The sequence below is a fragment of the Pezoporus occidentalis genome, unplaced genomic scaffold, assembly GCF_034315485.1.
Source record: "Pezoporus occidentalis ecotype Australia unplaced genomic scaffold, CSIRO_AGI_Poc_V1 ctg35, whole genome shotgun sequence".
In the NCBI taxonomy this organism is placed as follows: Eukaryota; Metazoa; Chordata; class Aves; order Psittaciformes; family Psittacidae; genus Pezoporus; species Pezoporus occidentalis.
This window is the reverse complement of record NW_026915483.1, coordinates 2328136-2347834: the sequence shown is the minus strand read 5'-3', so window position 1 is coordinate 2347834 and position 19699 is coordinate 2328136. Positions and strand designations below refer to the sequence as shown.

The window sequence follows — 19699 nt, the reverse complement described above, 5'->3', positions numbered from 1 at the left end:
TGGCTGTGCTAATGATGTGATGCCAGAAGCTGTGTCAAGTGATGGAGCTACTATTAGATTACCTCCTCCTTCTCTGTGCCAGTCTGCGTACAGCTACATGGGCAGCATTTTGAAGCTCCCTGGTTTTCAGCTCTGCACCTTAGAGAGAAGAGGTATTTTTCAATTAGAGAGAAGTGTTGTTTCAAGCTGTTGCATCTTGGTAATGGAATACTGGCTGTAATATATGCTTGTCAAGTATTAATAAGCACAATATGATATTGTAAAATTGCTCCTGCAAATGACAGAGGTCCTGACTCTGCACTTCTCCAAGTCAGTGGAAGTTTTGTTGATGAATTCTGACAGCAGCTGGATTAGGCCTAAAACATTCCCATTTATTAGCCACTGAAAGTTTTCCTAATGTTTTTATAACTGGTACAGATTTTCTACCACTGTACAAATGCAACAACATCACAAAGACTTCCCACAGGAAGATGCTTTTGCTTTTAGCTGGCTTCCTTGTGATACCTGTAGGGAAATCAAACAACTTAGGGGAAAAGAACTTGGTATAGAATCCCAGACTGGTTTGAGTTGGAAGGGACCTTAAAGCTCATCCAGTTCCAGCCCCCTACCATGGGCAGGGACCCCCTCCACTAGATCAGGTTGCTCCAAGCCCCTGTGTCCAACCTGGCCTTGAACACTGCCAGGGATGGGGCAGCCACAGCTTCTCTGGGCACCCTGTGCCAGCGCCTCAGCACCCTCACAGGGAAGAGTTTCTGCTTAAGAGCTCATCTCAGTCTCCCCTCTGGCAGGTTAAAGCCATTCCTCTTGTCCTGTCCCTACAGACCCTTGTCCAAAGTCCCTCTCCAGGTTTCCTGCAGCCCCTTTAGGCACTGGAGCTGCTCTAAGGTCTCCCCTTAAGAAGCCTTCTCTTCTCCAGGCTGAACCAGCCCAGCTCTCTTAGCCTGGCTCCAGAGCAGAGCTGCACCAGCCCTCACAGCATCTCTGTGGCCTCCTCTTGATTCACACAAACAGGTCTGCGTCCTTCTTGTGTTGAGGGCCCCAGTGCTGAACACAGTACTCTAGGTGGGCTCTCGGGAGGGCAGAACAAAGGAGAATCCCCTCCCTTGACCTGTTCCTGATGCTCTGGGGACGCAGCCCAGCACACAAGAGGGTTCTGGGCTCAAGTGCACATTGCCAGGTCATGGGGAGCTTCTCGTCAACCAACACCCCCAAGTCCTTCTCAATTTAGTCTGTGCCCAGCCTGTATTTGCACTTGGGATTGCCTGAAACCATGTGCAGGACCTTGCACTTAGCCTTGTTGAGGTTCACATGGGCCCACCTCTCAAGCCTGTATCTGTAAAGCTGCTGAGCTTTTTCCCTACTCTAATGGATATTTGTATTTTATTATCTCTAAAGACAATCTGCTATTTGGGGAAAAGAATGAAAACAACCCTCCTAAAATAGTTTTACAGCTTAATGATCCCTGCAATGAAATATTACATTGTACACTGAGGCTGCATGCAGGTTTCAGTGAGAGGGTGGAACTGATCACAGGATCAGAACACCATGACTGTGTCCTTTGCCAAACTGCCCATCTCAGTCTCCTTTTCATAGGGTGATGGTGATACCTCACAAAGCTGTTATGATAATTAGCTTATGTGAATAAAAGTACATGGCTCGAGGGGTAAAGTTTTTTGTACCTCCAGACCTTCCAATGTTCCCAGATTGCGTTTTGGTGCAGGATTACAGAACATCTGTTCTGTTTAGTCCTCCTTGTATTGCTGTTAACGTTTTGGCAAAGGCACCTGGAACACAGCATAGATGCATATGTACATAATATCAGAAGTCAAAAGGAGTGTATTCAGGTCCTGTTTGATTTATAGCCTGTCAAACACAAAGAATAAACCAATCTTGTGTTTAGCTTGATGGCTTAATTTGCACAAAAATAGGAAGGTCCAGAATTTAGTGTTTCTTGGCTCGGAACCTGCCCCAGATTGCTACCTGTAGTAAAAAAGGGCAGGGGATGGGATCTATAAATGCTTGTCAGGCCAATGGAACTGCCAGGCTGCAGCAAGAAGCAGAACTTGGGCTACTCTGAGCGTGCATTTTCCACAAGGCAGATAAGAGGTGTAAGCAAAAGTCTGCACAATGCTGGGAGGAGGGGAGGGGGTGAGGTGGCACCAGCAGTTTTAAGGGGAAACCCTCAAGGGATCATTATGTCCATCCATGCTGACCTGAAACCGAAAATCCCACACATTTCCAGTGCCTACGTGGGCTTTGCTGTTCCTCCCACCCAGTCCCTCATCCCTACTCATTTGTCTGTTTTTCAGGATCAAAGTTGTTTCTAGGCAAACGGAGAGCCAGTTTCCTTTCATGTGAGTGGAGCCATATGACTTGTTTGCTTTTCCTTCTTCACCTCCTGTTCCCAAATGGTAGTTCTGCACCCAGGCAAGGAGCAGGGGTGATGACTGCAAGAACAGGGTTAGACTTGCATCTCTACTGCACCCAGCTTGCTCCCACAGGACACAGCTCCTGCTGCAATTCACTGGCAGGGAGGACATTTGAGTTGCACAGCTTGACCCAGAGGAGGGCCACGAGGATGATCAGGGGACTGGAGCATCTCCTGTATGAAGACATGCTGAGAACATCAGGGCTTTTCAGCCTGGAGAAGAGAAGGCTGCGTGGAGACCTCATAGCAGCCTTCCAGTATCTGAAGAGGGCCTACAATGATGCTAGAGAGGGACTCTTCATCAGGGACTGTAGTGATGCAATGAGGGATAATATGTTTAAACAAAGGAAGCTCAGGTTAGGTATAAGGAAGAAGTTCTTTACTGTGAGGGTGGTGAGGCACTGGCACAGATTGCCCAAAGAAGTGGTGAATGCTCCATCCCTGGCAGTGTTCAAGGCCAGGTTGGACAGTCTCTTGTGTCTGTGTCTAGTGTGAGGCATACCTGCCCGTGGCAGGAGGTTGGAATTTGAGGATCTTAAGGTCCTTTCCATTCCATGTGAGCAGAACAGCTTCCTAAACTGAAAGGCAGCACAAGGTATCCTTGTTAGGACAGATGAGCAAGAGAGGCTAAAACCCAGTCTGCAAAGCTGTTAAAAGGAAATGAAATCTTTCACTTTCTGACCACACAGATTAAATGGGAGGAGAAAATGTTGGCTATCTTCAGTTAGCTTGTGGCATTGAAGAGCAACCATCAAGGGAAACAGTCTGCCTGCTGGGATAGTCATTGAGCAAGAGAGTGGATACAGCAGATAAAGGAAGATGACTCTTACCCAGAGAGGCTCAGCAGCAAAGAACAAACATTAGTGACTGGGGATTACACACAGGGAGAAAGGAAACACTAACTGGAGTGAAAAGCACTGCAAAAACCTCAGGAAATTTGGGTTCCTCGAGTGTATTCTTGCAGCAGTGTGCACTGCTTTAAATCTCCTACTGAAGTTCTGCTGTTGTGGTCAAGTTCTCATTCTGTAGTTTAGAGAAGGATTTGCAGCTCAGCTTTTGCAATATTTACACAGGTAAGACTTCCAGGGTTTTAAGATTTTTCCATGGGTAGGTATGGGCTCTTAGAAGTTACTTCTGACTCGGTAAGGACTTGGAGTCTGCACACTTACCATACCGTAAGTATTAATAGATCCTTCCTAATAGAAAAGTTATTTGAATTTAAGATTGTAGCTTAGTTTCTCTAAATTCCAAGTAATCAATTTACTTATGCTTCGGCTTTCCTTCTGCACTAATTGTCAGCTGTAAAGATTCAAAAGCTGCACAACATACAACTCTTATGTTTGTCAGTGGAAATGGCACTGTAAGTAAGTAATACCATGGTGCTAGAGTGTGTTTAGGACTATTGCAAAGTCAGGATTTGGTCCTGAGAGTAAACTTCAGTCTGCTCTCAACTCTGCCCCATAATTGAGATCTAATGAGTCTCTCCATGGTTCAGCTCCCCTCTTCTGAAAGATAGAGGGGGTTTGTCTCTTGCTTATCCTCATGTCTGTATGTGCCAAGGTTTCAGATCAGTGAGCAAGACTGTGAGGATGCTCCTCCTCAAGACAGCCTTACTCCATTCAGCTCAGTGCCAACAAGAACAGGGTCTTACCCACCCAAGTCATAGGTAGGGGCTGCCACTTCTCACTCTGTGACAGCACTTGAGCTCCTTTGAACCCCACCTCAGAGCCAAAATAACTGGTTACCTTGTAGAAAACTAAGTTGAAAAGTCTTTGATAGGTTTTCCTGTGTCAGCAGCTGAATAGAAGCAAGGCAGCTCCCACCAGGACCAAACCTGGCATGAAGGGATGCCAAGGTTGGGAGCAGTGGGATGCAGGATGTGAAATGGAGACAGTGGTTGCCTTGCGGCACTCTGCAACCCAGATAAAACAGCAGCAGACCCGTTTCCCAACACCACCCTGATCTGAGGACTGAGGAGATGCAGGAGGGCTGCACCCCTCTCCCCCAGGATACCTGCAGGACTAGCTCCACGTAAGCCTCCTCCCCTCCCCTCTGACTCAGCTCTAATGCTATGCTCAGCTTTTCACTCCTTCCTCAGGCAACTCTGTTCATTTTTCCTCACTCCCCCTTTGCTGACTGGCAGCTTGATATGGCTCAACACGCCCAACAGGCAGAGCTGGCCCACCCTGGCACTTCCAGGATACCTTTCTGCACCCACCTGAGCATGGGATATGGCCTCCCTCTCCTTTGCCATGACTTGTGGGGCGTTATCCCAAGCTCCAAGCACTCTTATATCCCTCTTCCTGTGAAGTCTGAAAGTTTGGGGGACACATGGAAGTTGTGGGAAGGTGTTGGAATGCACAGGATGCTCCCATTAGCCCAGTGGAGCAACACTGCAGCTCAGGGAACAGGTATTACTTCTGCTGTGAGTTAAGTCATTTATTTGGTGGTGAGACAGAAATCATCAAGAATCAGAGCAAGAAAACATGCCTGGAGTGAATTCCTGGGCTGCTAAGCATTGATGTTGAGATTCCCCTTTTTGCTCATCCAGCAGCCCAAGGACCTTGGTGGCTTTTCCGCCTCAATCAGGACACAGCTCAGTGTGGGACGGGTGGGAATGCCCATATTCTTTCATGCCGAGACAGGAAAAGCCATGCAAGCCAGGAGTTTGCCTGGCAGCCTCAGCAGGCTTTGCAGATTGAAGTTATTTTAGAATAGTCTAGTCTTTCCTCTGAGGGTTTCTTTCTTAACATAGGGGCATGAGCAAGGAATTAGCTGCAAGGATAGGAAGATGTTACTTGTGCAGCCCTTTGTGTCATTAAAAGCAAATCTGGTCCAGGTCTGCTCATGAGCAGGTGAGTGCATAGAGATAAAACCACGTTCGGTCATAGGGAAGAGCTGCTTCTGGCAGAGGACAACATATACCAGAATGGGCACATCGCTGCTCCTGCACACCCAGAGTAGAAGCAGGGAGATGCCTCTCTGCTCCTCAGATCTGGGGGACCATCAGACAGCCACAGCCATGCTCACACCAGCCTAAGACTGGACATAGTGAGAAGATCCAGTGCTGCTCTTGGAGCTGGCTGCATGCGAGGCAACTTAAGTCTGGAAGCATCCCAGCTTTGTCAAGCCCCTGAAGCCAACACGGGTGAGTTATCTTATTGTAAGCATCCAAGACTCGAATTAAACATGGTTTGTAAGAGCAGGCACAATGCCATGCTGGAAGGTTACGTGCCATTATGCCTTGCCCTAAAGGTGTGATGATTTGACTTGGGTCTCCACCAGCATGGAGATTCCTGCACTGTGCCCTGTTGTGCAGAGCTGTGGCTGAGGGCCTGCCCAGGAGCTAATGGCTGAGGTTTGTTAGGGCTTTGGCAGTTAGTTTAAAAGAGCCAGGAGGTGCTGTTTGGCCAGAAGTGGATTCTGAATTGATGTATTTTAAAGCTTTACCTTCCTGCAGCAAACATTTGTTCTTTGTCCCAAAGTCGAGTGAAGAAAGTGAACAACTTAAAACCAAGGTTTGGGGTTTTGGTTTAAGGAAGGGTAGAAGACAATGTTTAATTACATCGAACTCTAAAGGATGTCTTAGATTTCAATAGAAAAACTTCCAAATTGTAAACCAAAATAAACTCGGATAAAGAAAAAATCTTTCTTTTCCCTCAGAATGCTTGAAAGAAGGAAAATCATCAATTACGTAAGAAAGCTCGGCTCTCTTCTCGGCGAGTGACAGGGTCGCTCTTCCCCCAGGACCTTGCAGCTCAGTAGCAGCCGGTGACGCTACGCCCGGGCCACTTTGCCTTCTTAAATCCATCGGTGAGGAGCAGCGGGGGCCGCGGCAGAGCCCCCCGCAACCCGCCCCATCCCGTCCCGCAGCAGCGAGGGCTTTTCTTGGCGAAAACCTGCGATTCCGGCGTTCCTCGGGAATGAAAGAAAGTGACATGTTGGAAGTGGGGGGAGAAAGAGAGAGAGGAAGGGCTGTCCCTTCTGCAGGGCGGGATCTTTCCTCTTGCTTGATCTATGGAGCCCAGCCCCTTAAATTGGCTCCCGGGAGCGCCCCGGCCACCAGCCCGACGGGGGGAGAGGCGGAAAGCGAGGGAGAAGCAGGCAGGCGGGCGGGCGGCCGGATCCCCCGTCCCGGCCCGTCGGTGTCGGTCCCGGCCCGTCCGCCCCCCGCGCACCATGCGCGGCCCCCGGCGCCCCGCGCCCCTCCGGCCCGCCCGCCCCTAACGCCGCCCGGCTCCGGCGCCTTCCCCCGGCCGCACTTCGGGGGGCGGGGAGGGGGGAGAAGGGGGCGAGAAGAAAAAAAGTAAGGATAAAAAACATAAGGGGGGGTGGGGGAAGGGGGACGAGAGGAAGAAGAAGGAGGAAAAGAAGAGCCAAGGGAAGCGGGGAAGGCTGCTCTCCTCTGAGGACAGCGCGCAGCACCATGCAGCTGGCGCCGCTGGCGCTGGCACTCACCACGCTCTTCATCGACGGCTTGAGGATAGGAGCGAGGAGGCAGAAGCTGCACCCCAGGCAAGGTAAGGGGGTGCTGGGGTTGGGGTACTGGGAGGGTGCTGGTGTGCTGCCCCCCCCCCCCCCCGAGGGGTGGGGGGCTCGGCCTCCCCACTCAGGGGCGTGTGGTTCTCTTCCCTTGCAGCCAAGCTGCTGGAGAAGCTCAGCGAGTACGAGATCGTGACTCCTACCCGGGTGAATGAGTTCGGCGAGCCCTTCCCCACCGATGTCCACTTCAGGCGGCGGCGGCGGAGCACCAGCGCTGCCCCCGATGCCTGGATGGCCGCCTCCGCCGCCTCCCACAAGGCACACTACAGGCTCTCCGCCTTCGGGCAGCAGTTCCTCTTCAACCTGACAGCCAGCTCGGCTTTCATCGCCCCGCTCTTTACCGTCAGCCTCCTGGGAGAGCCCGCCGCCCACCAGCGGCGCCTGTACGCCGAGGCGGCCAACGCCGACGTGAAGCACTGCTTCTACCGAGGGCACGTCAACGCCCGCCCGCGGCACACCGCCGTTATCAGCCTCTGCTCCGGGATGGTGAGACCCGCGTCCCGGTCCCGCCGGGCGCCCAGCGGCGGCGCGCCGGGGCGGAAGCAAGGAGGAGGAGCGGGACGAGGGAGGGGTGGGCATTGGGATGGGGACGGCCCCTTCCCTCCGCCCGCGGAATAAGGGCTGGCGGCGCCGGCTCGCCCCTATCGGGGGTGACTTCCACCCCGCTTTTATTATTCCCTGTGGTTCCGGCAGAGGGTGCTCCGCGGGTCTGGGGGGAAAAACTGCCACCCAGTGGCACCCCGGCGGGAAGGTCAGCGGGTCAGACACCCTCCTGGCCCCGGAGTGCTGGCGAGGGCTGCAAAAGGGTGATGGAGGCTCCCCACAGCGCTGACCCCAGAGCCGTCCTGCACCCCAGGGCATGGCCCACGGGGTGATAAAGGCACGCTGCCTGGCAGCCACTCTTGGTGCCCTGCTTTGCAGGGGGATGTTAGCGAAGGAATGAGCAGAAGGTCCCAGCAGGGCTGACCTTTCTGGTGCCTTATAGCACCCTGGGTGCCTGTCCCAGGTGTGCCCAGGGGGATCTCTGCTGTCTCCAGTTGGTCGGTCGCTCCCCTGAGTGTGTACACCCCGCCTACTACACGTGTGTGTGCATGGGCATGCCTCCCTACCAGTTACTGGTCATGCATCCCAGTGTAGGATGGCTTTTAGTCTTGGATATCTTGTTTACATGCCAAATCCCTATGTTCATAGTCACATGCAACCAGGAGTGTTGGTGTTTTATCATGAGTTGGGATTTCAGTGGCTGGACACCTCCCTCTGGTCCTTACATGTGTGTTGAAAGCCTGTCTCAGGAAGAACTGCTGTATGAAAACCAGCAAAACCAGATAGAGTTGTACTGAGACCTCCAACATACTGCAGCACCATCTCCCCTTGGGTAGGAGTGGTGTGGTAAATGGCACAGGGACAGGGTCTGGTAGACATGCCTCTCTTGTTCTTCTGACCTATGGATTAGTAATTTGCTTTCCGTAAATTGCAGTGGGATGGCTGCAGGGTGCAGTGCAGCCTGGTGTTGGTGTGATGGGACCTGAAGCTCACATGGGTTACTGCAGAACCAGGCACTCCCTCATTAACCACTCATTACGTTGGGTAGTCCTGCTCCGTGGTTTGTCATTGCCCAAAGCTAACCCTCTGCTCCTCTCTGGTCCTTCTCAGCTAGGCACCTTCAAGTCTGACGATGGGGACTATTTTGTAGAGCCACTGCTATCACTTGAAGAACAGGAGTATGAAGAAGAGCACAATAAACCACATCTAGTCTACCGACACCGGACACCTCCAATGAACTCTTCAGGGGACAGGCAGACTTGCGACACTCCAGGTACACATTCTGTTACTGCTCTTGGTGACTTGGCACCTATGAAAGGGAACTCATGCAGTAAAAACAGTAGGTTTGGGTGGGGCACAAGGGATGTGGAGTTGAGGGACCCCTCTAGAAATGGTGCTGTGTGAGCTAGGACCGGGCTCGTGGTGGTACTGCTGTCCTGGAGAGATGTGGTGCGCCTGTGCTTCCTAGTAAGGGGTTAGAAGGAGGTTGTGGTCAGGAAAAATGTTAGGTTTCCGTTTCATCCCTGCTGAGGCTGGCAAGAGATCCGTTGGGCTGTCTTGCCTTAAATATCCCATGAACATTTCAACTTGCTTTGTGTCCTCTCCTACGTGTAATTTCTAACTATCCTAATCTAATTTGTTCTCTGTCTGAAATTATCTTTCTGTCCTTTAAATGACTTCTTGGTCTTGCTGTGCTCCTGGTCTTCCCTTCCCAAATGTGTTTGTGATTTGCAGTGTGTTATTTCTTTCTAGTGGAAATGAGAAGGTCCTAACACCAGGCCTGACAGTTCTTCCCTTATTAATCACTTTTCCATGGTTCATTTTCAAAGGCCTTTTTCCCTCATGGCCCTTTCTCCACCAGCACCATCTCCCTGACCTCCTCACTCCCTCTTTCTAGTCATCGCACATATGAAAGAGCACAAGGCTTTATCTCCCCTTCACTTGCCTTGGTGAGCAATAGCCTTGCTCCTACTGTCCCTATTATCTGCAGTGGCCTCCTGCTGCTCTCTGCTTCATTGACTTCCTGATTTTCACAACTAATCCTCTTCTTTGGCAGCAAATAACTAAGTTCTCTCCTGTTTCACCTACTGTTTTGCCCTCCTCCTTTGGCCTGCAGCTAGATCTGCAGGAGCTTTAAAGTCTAAACAGAGTAGACCTTGACTGACTTCCCTTGTGCAGGCTGCAAGCCGCTCATGTGCTGCAAAGTAGGTGGAGTTACTCAGGGAGTAAAGGTACCACTGGAGGAGAAGCGTGGTGCCAAACTCAGGCTTCATTTAACACGCGTGACTCATTTGGCACCCATGACTGTGGATTGTGGCTGTGCTGTTGAGTTGTCGGTCTGTTCAGCTTGAACTGATCGTGCTACCTCAGAAGATGCTCTGGTGCTCTGTGACCAGCCAGAGCCGATGCACTAGGAACATGTTTTTCTTCTAGAAGACATGTGGACACATGTCCACATACAGGCATACGTGCTGGGGGACAATGGTACCTCTCACAAGGCCATCGTTGTTTGTTCTTCCAAGGGTTGCTGCTGGACTATGCCATTCTGGTTTCTCTCTTCCAGCTGTTTCTGCTCCCTTCTTTGAGATCAGATGCAGGAGACTCAGAACAGTTGGAAAGAAACACGGAATCTGGCACATTGCATCAGTAGCCCTTGGAGGAACGGAGCAGCAGATCACAGGACTCATTGAATCGAAGGTAGCTGGGAGGGCTCTGGCTTTGGCTTGTGGTCTTCACTCTGTGCCGTTATAACAGCCTTCTGTATTTCACACCACTGTCATAGCTTCCATTGAGGGTATTATTCTTCTGGATCATGATTCACAAGAATAATGCTCCATCTATGGTATTATATATATGATGTATATCTCTCTCCTCTTTTCCAACATGCTTTGCCTCTTGTTTATCTTTATTTCCTTGCTCTTCTCAGTTGCTTCATGTAGTGGAGGGAGAAGATCTTGCCTCTCACATACAAGCTTTAAGGTTCCAGATAGGTGTGACAGTTTTACTTGTCCTCCTGTCCTCTTTCTCTCCATCTCTTGCTTCCTCTTTCACCATTGTCCAAGGTTTTGAAACAGTATGACGTATGGTGAAGAATTCTTGGTCACTTAATTTAAGCAGCATGTGCAGGGCAGCTTGGGCAATGCTGAACCTTGGTGTTCCCCGTGGATCTGGTGGAAAGGAGGCATCTCACATGTCTTTGGAGCAGAGGAGAAAAAACAAAATCTGGTAGCACTCACTGTTTTGAACAGGGTGCATCTGTCACTCCCAGCAGAGAAGAATGGTTTCATGAGAGTCTGGGGGAGCTTGTTAGAGCTGTAGGTAGTTGTGTGAATCCAGGGAGAAGAATGTGTGAAAAGGTGCATTTGCTTTGCAGGCTTCTGGCAGGGATTGAAATTTGCTCAAAGAGGAAATTAATGCAAAGGAGATCTTTGGTACCACCCTGCAGTGAGCAAGGGAGCCTGCATTGCCGGGCACTGGGGCTATTAAGAACAGCTTTCTGATAGTCTTCTTCCTGGAAACGATTAATAAGCAACACACCGGTGTGCCCTTGCCATGATGATGTAATTATAGACTTATTGCAGTATCCAAGAAAAGTTTCCCTTGTGAGTTGACTGACAGATTGAGTAAAAGCTTTCATTTCCAGTGGTCTCCTGGTGTTACTTTTGGTTTTCAGCATCCTCAGGTCAGCTTAGAAAAACATGTATTTGATTTTCTATAGAAGTTTTAATTAGCCATTTCTGATAATGGTTTTAGGTTCTCTGACATACGAGATACTCTGCAGATGTTGTGAAAAAAGGCCTTTCTTCTCTGAACGCTGATGGATATCTAATGCAAACTGTGCTCTGAATATGAACTTTCATAGCACAAACCAGGGTCTCCTGGCAATGCACTTCAGCGTCTGGTGTATAGCTCAGCCACCGCAATAAAAACTTTTGACAAAGTTTTCCTTGGGGTAACAGGTTAATGTAGTTTCAGTCATAGGAAATGGTGCAATTTCTCCTCCTTCCCTTCTTTTAGTTAGTACCGTGAATCAATTTGTCATCTGGTCAAGGATCTGGCAGAATAATTAGTTGCACTTTACTGAATAACCCTGACGGGATGAAGGCTTGGCCTGGTTGAGAGCGTGATGTCAGTAGGTGCAGCGCCGCTACCACCCATCGCTTCATGATAGCAAGCTTTTCCGATCCAAATTATTAATATCCGCTTTTTTGAGGTGGAGGAGGAAGGGAAAAGAAATTCTGATCCTAAAAAAAGAAGAAAAGGAAGTGGCTCATTGCGAAGCTGGAGAGTGGAGCTTTCCTGCGCCCTGCGGAGGAACAATCTGACTCCGATGATAAAAGGCGCGTAGCTGCATCCTGCAGCTGTGTCCCTCTGTGCCGGCCGGTACTGGGGGGCCAGCAGCAGCAATCTGACCGGCCCATCCAGTCTGACCTCCTGCGAGGAGCAGACCTGCCAGCCCTACCCACTGGTTTCCATGTGAAACCCCAGAGGTTTGGTATGGCAGAGAGATGTCCAACTGCAGATGCTAACGTCACACTGCCTCTAGTCATCACCTGAGTAAACCACTTTGGGCCACCTCTTGCTCTGCATCTTGTGTCCCTTTCTACTGCCTCTTCTTTCTCTCATGTTTCCCACATTTTCTGTCATTGATATGTTTTTTAGGTATATTTTGGTTGTTGGATTCTCTGGAGCTCTTCCAGTTTTCTTTGGTTTTGTGGTAGCATTAGCGTTTTACTGAGTCTTATTCAACCGTTCTGCTTGTTGGCCACCCCTTGTTCTGAGACAGATTGGCCTCCGCCTGCCTGGTGGCACCAAGCCACAGCTGCCTTGTGCCCATGACTATAAATGCAAGAGTTGGGCTTTCTTGTCTCCCCAGTTCTGCTGCATGCTCAGCTATTTCATTGCTCCAGACTTTGCCAATTCCTTGTTGCTTTTACTGTGACCCTGTTGCGGTGCTCCTGAATGAACTCTTTTGGGGCAGCTCCTTGTTTGTTCCCACTGCATTCATTTTACTGCTCTTCTGATATGTGCTTTCCATTTCCTTCCCAGCTTTGTCAGTCAAATACCTCCCTGTTTCATAATTCTTTTATATTCAAGACCCAGCAGTGGCTAAGATGAATGAATCAAGGACTAAATCTTTAGTGAGCATTAGCTGTTCCCATGACTTGTTGCTGGTCAGCCATGCCTGTCCTGAGGCTGGCGTGTCAGATGTGGGCTCCAAGGCTGTGTGTGAGGATCTTGCACTAAGTCCTGGCTCCTTAATGAGAGTGCTTAAAGTGGGAATATTCACCACGGGCAAAACTCCTCATGCAGAAGCAGCAATAACACTCCAACGGTGCCAAACTAGCAGGAAGATGATTAGAGCTTTCCTGTTTCTGGAGGAGAGCCAAGGGGCTGCAGTCAGCAAAGAGGCCTTCCAGCAATTCTCGCTGAGGTGGTGAGGGTTTGGAAATGGGCTCAGAGGAGCACAGGACAGAGCAGATCTTACCTGGGCAGAGCTGGCTGCTGGCAGAGGTGGGAAAGCCCAGTGACTCAGCTGCTGAGGTTGTTTTCCAAAACTCATATGCATTACCAGCACAGAGAGCTGCTGGGCACAGCCTGGAGGCTTAGCACTTCCCAGAAACAGATGTAAAAGGGTCTCAAATTTGCAGCTGGGTATTTAGCTGCAAGGTGTTAAAGCAGTTGGACTATTCAGGAGGCAGCACATGTGTACTGCAGCTCCAAAAAGACAAGGCTGTGTACTCATACGGGTGAGGAGGAGAAAAGAAGCTGTGTGCATGTAAGTTGTGTTGAAAAGGTTGCTGTAAAAAGCGCAAGACAAATCAGCGTGAACCAAGTCTTGCCGCCGAGCTAGCATGACATGGGCTTAATCAGTAATATGTCACTGATTTTACAGTTGCATTAATGAGTAATTTGTAACAGATTACCCTTTCATAGTAAATGTAACAACCCTTCACACTGAACGTGACACTGGGGAGCCCCCAGAGCAAAGGAGTGCTGCCCTGGGTCTTGGGCAAGCAAAAGGTGCTGCCAGCCCCATGACTGCGATCTTCTTTCTGCATGATAATTAGCATCAGCCTGCTCAGCTATTACAGATAGTTGTCATCTCTTTCCCAGTGCCACCCAGATGGAAAGAGTCATTGATGAACCCACGGCACAAGGAGGAGATGGTCCTGCCCCTGTGTTCCCATGTGCTTGAGGAGTGGCCAGGTTGAGGTTGATAGAGGGTGGGTCAGCTAATGTGTTACCGGTGCTGTGACCAAGGAGGTGGCATGGGTGAGGATGTGTTGGGGGTCTGGCACCATGTCTGAAGCCTGACTTTGTCCCTTTCCATGTATCATGGTCTCTTTGTTCAGGTAGGTGATAAGCTCTTTCTCCAGCCTGACCTGCAGTTTGAGGTATATATCCCATGTTAGGACTGTCAATGGTGGGGACTGTGGCCAAACAGGCCAGAGGTGGAAAATTTCATACTCATTCTTCAGACCACTTATACATGTTACAGTCTCATTTTATAGCAGGTTTGAAGCAGAAACTTTAAATGTCCTTTTCCACAGGACTCAATGTTTGTGTTCTGGTGACTGGTCCATGATGAAAACCCAGCTCCTTTTCAGTCAAGCTGTTGGTCTAAAGCCCTCTTGTATTTTTGCTGTTCCTTTTGGACCATTTGTCTTCATTCTGTCTGTGACCTTACTTTGGTTTTCAACTCCTCCATCCAGCAGAACTTCACATTCTAGGTGTCTGGTTTCCAGGCAGGTCTTCAGGCAAATTCTGTGGTGCTGGGTCTCACGTAGCTTTGGGTTTGCAGGAGATCTGCAGGGAGGTTTCCCTAAGCCTTTGCTTCCAGGTTGAGCAATCCCTGTGCTCCTTCAAATGTCTGTTTAAGCTGTCAGCTTTGCTCTTGGCCTCAGGGTAAAACATTGGCTTCGTTCTTTCCCTCAGAAAAGTTTCTCATCTTGAGGAAGTGAATTGTAATTTATACTAAGATAGTAATTATTTCAGGTTTCCTTCCCTCCCAAAACCGGCGAATAAGAGAGTTACGTCACAAGTCCCATATGCTAATGTAATTAATTCTATTTCTGGCTTCCTATTGAGGTAATAGCGCAGTAACAGCCAACTAGTACTTGCTCAGATGGGCCTGGGATGTCAAGCATAAGCTTTTCCCATACTGACTTAGGAAGGGATCAGGCTGGGATGTTTGTGCTATCTTGCTGTGTGCTGGCAAGTGAAATAAGGTATTAGACTGACTTTGGTTAAAAAATGTGATTACAGCCGGTAATGCAGATCCCATACTGTAGTTTTGTTTTAAAATTTTTCAATGTGAGTTACAAGTGAGGTGCATGAATTATCTTGTTGTTAATATTAAAAATGTATCAAGTCTGGTACCCTAATGGTGGAAAACCAAGATTGTGGCTGAGCAAGTCATTATTGCTTGGTTATTGTTTTGCAACTTGAGCATGGTAACTGAAGAGAGTTAAATTACTCTCCTGGAATCAAAATTGATGTAATTGTGATTTTTCAACTACTTTTACATCGCCTGTGTGGACATCCACTGAGGAAGGGCAGGTGGGAGAAGCTGGGAGGTATCAGTTGGGTCCTTTCCATCTGTACCCCATAGCATATACTAGTGAAAGCAAACAGGCTGACTATTCTGTGACTTCTGTGATGCCCCATCCCTGGCAGTGTTTAAGGCCAGGTTGGATGAGGCTTGGAGCAACCTGGTCTAGTGAAAGGTGTCCCTGCCCACTGCAGGGGGTTAGAACATGATGATCTTTAAGGTCCCTTCCAACCCAAACCATTCAGTGATTTTATGTTTTTCTTTCCACGTGCCTGTATTGTCATTACCAGTTAAGTTTCTTTCTTTCTAATGGGATTTTTTTCTGATCTTTTGATCTTTGACTGAGTTTAGTACAAGGCTATGGTGATCCCAGTGTTGTTCCTGTTGGCATGGTACCTCCTAGGTATCACTAGACACGAACATGGATAACGTGTTGGTGCACTTGAGGCTGTCACGCATTGGGAGTTGAATTAAGAGCAAGCAAACAAGCTTAGTATTTCAGGTGCTCCTGTGGCTTGCAAAGCAGAAGTCAGGTTCAGCAAGTGCAACCTCTAGAGTGCTGCAGGCAAATAGGTTTAATTAGCCCTGGCAGTGCCAAAGGCAGCAGCTCTGGCTGTTTTCCTGATGTACTGAAATACCACCAGTGTATGTCAGTGTGCCCATGGTATATTCATACCAGTGTCACCCACAGCCTGGCTCAAATACGTGTCTACTCACAGGTGAAACACTGCAATGTACTTTAGCGAACTGCCCAACCCCATAAAGTATCAGGGTGGGTTTCAAGCTATTTTGCCATGTTTTTTCAGTCATTCTCCATGGCTAGTTTATTTTTCTTCTTGAATCAGTGGATTATGGAACTGGTATCAGTGAATTTCAGCACTGTAGCTTTCTGTCAAGCATACCTTAAACCAATTTTGAACCACTGCAATGGTCCTTTTCTGCCTTGAGGTTGTGAGGTGCAGTTATTTACTTATTTCTTTTCTGTAAGATGATCTTGAATCATTTTCTGCCACATGGTCAGCTCACATGTTCCTATCTGCTTTCTTAAAGAGGCAATTTATTGTTTTGTTCATTAATCTGGTTTCTGTCTACTGTGTGAAATTGATAGCTGGTTTCACATACAACTTTTTACCTTAGGCAGAAAAGAATTCTTTAAAGCTGGAATGCATTCTGACATACATCATCAGGAAAGGAAATGTCTGGAGTATGTGTGGTCTTTAGTGCTTGCATGGTATAAAAACAGAGAGTATTTTCTTACTGAGAGAAGTTGATTGGTGCTAATTGCAAGTCCATGGTTCTCAAGCATTCTGGTTGAAGCAGCAGGAAGAAAGGCAGGATCACCCTGAATGACATAGGTGGGCTCAGCATCACCTTGAGCCTTGACAGCTCCAAGGCTGAGTCCTTATAGCCAAAGCCACTGCAGGTGGTAGCTGCTGATTTTTGTATCAGTGATGCTTCATGCCAGTCTAAACTGCTCATGGCTCTGTAGTGTTGCTTTCTGGCCTTGAAGAGTATTTTCATAGGCTACAAACACAGATTCCAGGCTCTGGGCTTGACATGGGGGACATCTTCAGCACCGTGCTCCTGGGCACGGACCTTTCTGAGCATCTTAACATTGCTCCAGTTGGAGATCTGGGAAGCCACTTAGTGAAGAGTACCTATGTAACTCAAAGGGGAGGAAGGCAAGAAATTATCAAGGTGTACCTGGGTAATGAGGGCTTGTGATCTGTTCCTGGAAACATTTCTCTTAATAGTAAAGAAAACTTCTCTGTAGAAGCCCATTATTTTGATGCTCCTGGAACAGTCTGGGAGGGAACACTTTTGAGCCCATACCATAGTATGAACAATATGGGCAAAATTGAACTATTTCTCTTTCATATTTCTCTAATAGTGGCACAGTCTGATATTTTACTGCATTTTCAATAGTTCCAACTGTGAAAGTTTGATCTATGCAGTTTCATCCAGCTCTTGCTGATGAAGGCTGATACTTCAGTTGATCTCTCCGTTAAATAGGTTCAGATTAATTTGCATTTGAACACTTTCTGGTTTGCAGATTAGAATAATTAGGCAAATTTTCATTTCCACTCTTGGTGCAGGATATCTTTCTCTTTGGATACTGGGTGGCCCCTATCCTTCATTTCCCTTCTGATGGAGGTCACTGATCTCACCTCTAAAGCCTGTTTCCCCTTTCTATCTATAGCAGCAGCTCCAATTGCACAGCCACAGAGCTATCCAGAGGGAAGGCAGGATTAGTCCTGCTCATAGTTGTCTCAGTGTGGTGCAGGTCATGGCAGTTGCTGCTCCCACATTACCATTCCTGGTGAGCAGCTGCTGGCAGCAGACGGATATCTGTATCTGTAGGTATATTGAAAGAAAGATAGAGATATAAAGCATATTGATAGAGAATTAAAGCAGACCTAAAGCTAAGAAAAATCATTTGGTCCAGCTTAGGACCTGTGTGGGTCTTCAAGAGGAGTCAGTTTCCATCCCATTTCCTGGCAAAGGGAGCCTAAAAACATGGTTTGATTTCAGCCACTCTGACCTCTGTATGAAGAAGACCCATTTTGCCTCTTGCCTCTCTTTTCCAAGTGATGACAGACACTTCAGTGGCTGCTGTTGTACCAGCTACAGACAGCAAATTCAGACCAGCCAACTGTAGCTGTAGCTTGTACTGGAGTGCTTGAACAAGGTTTGCTGCAGTGGCTCCTGCAGGTCACACACTGACTGGAGGTGTGCAATAAATAACTTCCAAATGATGGTTTTATCATCTGTGCAGCTGGATCAGAGTAGGTCTAAGAGTGCTATGGGCCAAGCACTGAGTGTCAAACTGTGTTCAATATCCTAGGTCATACATTCAGGAAAGGTCTGATAGTAGGTTAATTTGAAAGGACCATGCTCCACTTCTAGCTTGGAGTAGTTGTTAATGTTATTAGCTTGAGAAATAGATTATTTTCCCCCCTCATGATCTCTTTTATGTCTCTTTTTTGGTGACTGTCTTCCCCCTGTTATGTGCAGCTTTCATGAACTTGGAGCTGATCTGCAATTGCTTGCATTGTCCCATGCCTTATTTAATTGTGCAAATTGCTTTCTATTCCAAGGACAAGTTAATGTAGAAATGGAAAAAGTTAGAACTGTTGGGATAAGCGATCACACTTTCTTTTAATTTTTGGGTTTAACATAACAATAGCTACTATTTCAAAAGCAGTCCCTTGTTGACGCGGGAGTCACGGACAATGCAGAGATGATCAATGTGATCAAGCGATTGCCAAATTTATTACAAACCCTTAACTCCTTATATACTATTTCTTACATGCAGTTACAGTGATTTGGCATATTATGATTGGATACATGTCTTGAAGAACCTCAGTGACTAACATATAATTGGTTAAGCACAGGTGTGAGAACTTGACCTCAAAAGCTTGCCAACAGTCCACAGTTCTCATTAACTCAGTGAATTCCAGCTTCTTCTTATCTTGCTTGCTTAAGCTTCCTCGGGCCTCTCATGGCCTTGCTGTATCTTTCAGGATTATTCAGAGTTTATGTACCAGTTATCCATTCTCCTGTGAGAACACTGTCTCCACAGTCCCTGGCTCTGCCCTGTCACCCCTTCATGCAGGCAAAGTACTCAGTCTGAGTCTCCTCTGCCCTCTCCCTTGGGATAGATTCAAAGTCCATTAATCAGTAGAAATCATCCATAAGTCAGCTCAGTGGGCTCTGGGCTGAGGCTTCTAGTGCAAGTGGGAAGATGCCATCAAGGAGGAATTATCCCTGTCACAGGATTGGGTCTCCTTTATAAGTCCCACATAACAAAGAAGAAACCAGGCAGAAAGAAAAATGGACATAGACCTCCAGCTCTGTCTAAAGACAGTGCAAACACCATAGACTAGCTTAGTAAAGCAAGCTGTTAAATGGACATTATTCCAGCAGCCTTTTAGCCACCTCTTGAATGAACATTAACTGCTGAATCAGTGCATAGACTCACCCAGTACTTGAATTATTGATGTGTAGTTTGCATGGGTTTAAAGTGTTGGTCTACCCATTGGGCTTAGGTTTTTTTGCAGATTAAAGCAAATGTTTTATTACTTCAACCCAACTGATTCCTGCCATGTGTAGATAGATGTTTTTCAGGTCATTTGCAGAGATTGAGAGCTTGCCAAGCAAACCATTCTTCCTGATTTCTGTTAATATATTAACACAATAGGAAACTTAAAAAAAGGGAAACCCAGGTGGAAAAACATTGCACCCTTTTTTGGTGCTGTGTGTGGCAGTGGGAAGCTGTCACTGTAAAACTGAACTTTTCTTCTGTAACTTGAGAAAATCTCACTTCTGCTTGATTCAATGGCAGTGTGCTGCACCATTCAATAAGGGTATGGCTCTTGTGGCCATTGTAACAGAGCAAGATAACAGCAGCACCAGGCACAGTGAGTACTGGCAGGGCCTGTATGCAACTCCCATTAATGCTGGTGGGGTTTTATGGGTGGGTTGAGAGCAGTGCCCTGCCATTAGTGTTTAATTTTTTACAGGTGAATGTGCACCATCTCTGAGTGTAGTTACATGCAAGAAAGATGGGTGAAGATAACAGTTCACTACTGTCAAAGTCCAGGAGTGGCTTTACATATAATGCACCCCTG

General features: G+C 47.9%; 1 protein-coding gene and 1 long non-coding RNA gene across 6 annotated transcripts in view; one reads left to right on the top strand and one right to left on the bottom strand.

Moving 5' to 3' along the window:
* Positions 1-6000: 6000 nt before the first annotated feature.
* LOC134169572 (uncharacterized) lies at positions 6001-7098 on the bottom strand. The gene is made up of 2 exons (XR_009966924.1): positions 6887-7098; positions 6001-6344 (listed from the first exon to the last, which is right to left on the bottom strand). It is a non-coding gene; the product is annotated as an uncharacterized LOC134169572 (long non-coding RNA).
* Positions 6573-19699, top strand: part of ADAMTS9 (ADAM metallopeptidase with thrombospondin type 1 motif 9) — an 82827-nt gene continuing 69700 nt past the window's right edge. For 4 of the 5 annotated variants that reach the window (XR_009966923.1, XM_062630228.1, XM_062630226.1 and 1 more), the window contains exons 1-3: positions 6573-6948; positions 7068-7456; positions 8624-8786. Coding sequence is in view for 3 of the 5 variants with exons in the window: in XM_062630228.1 (XP_062486212.1) it covers positions 6855-6948; positions 7068-7456; positions 8624-8786 (646 nt within the window). In the remaining 2 variants the exon portion in view is untranslated. Of the gene's footprint in view, positions 6949-7067; positions 7457-8623; positions 8787-10078; positions 10211-19699 lie in introns of those variants that run through there. The other variant, XM_062630227.1, reaches the window with a different exon arrangement.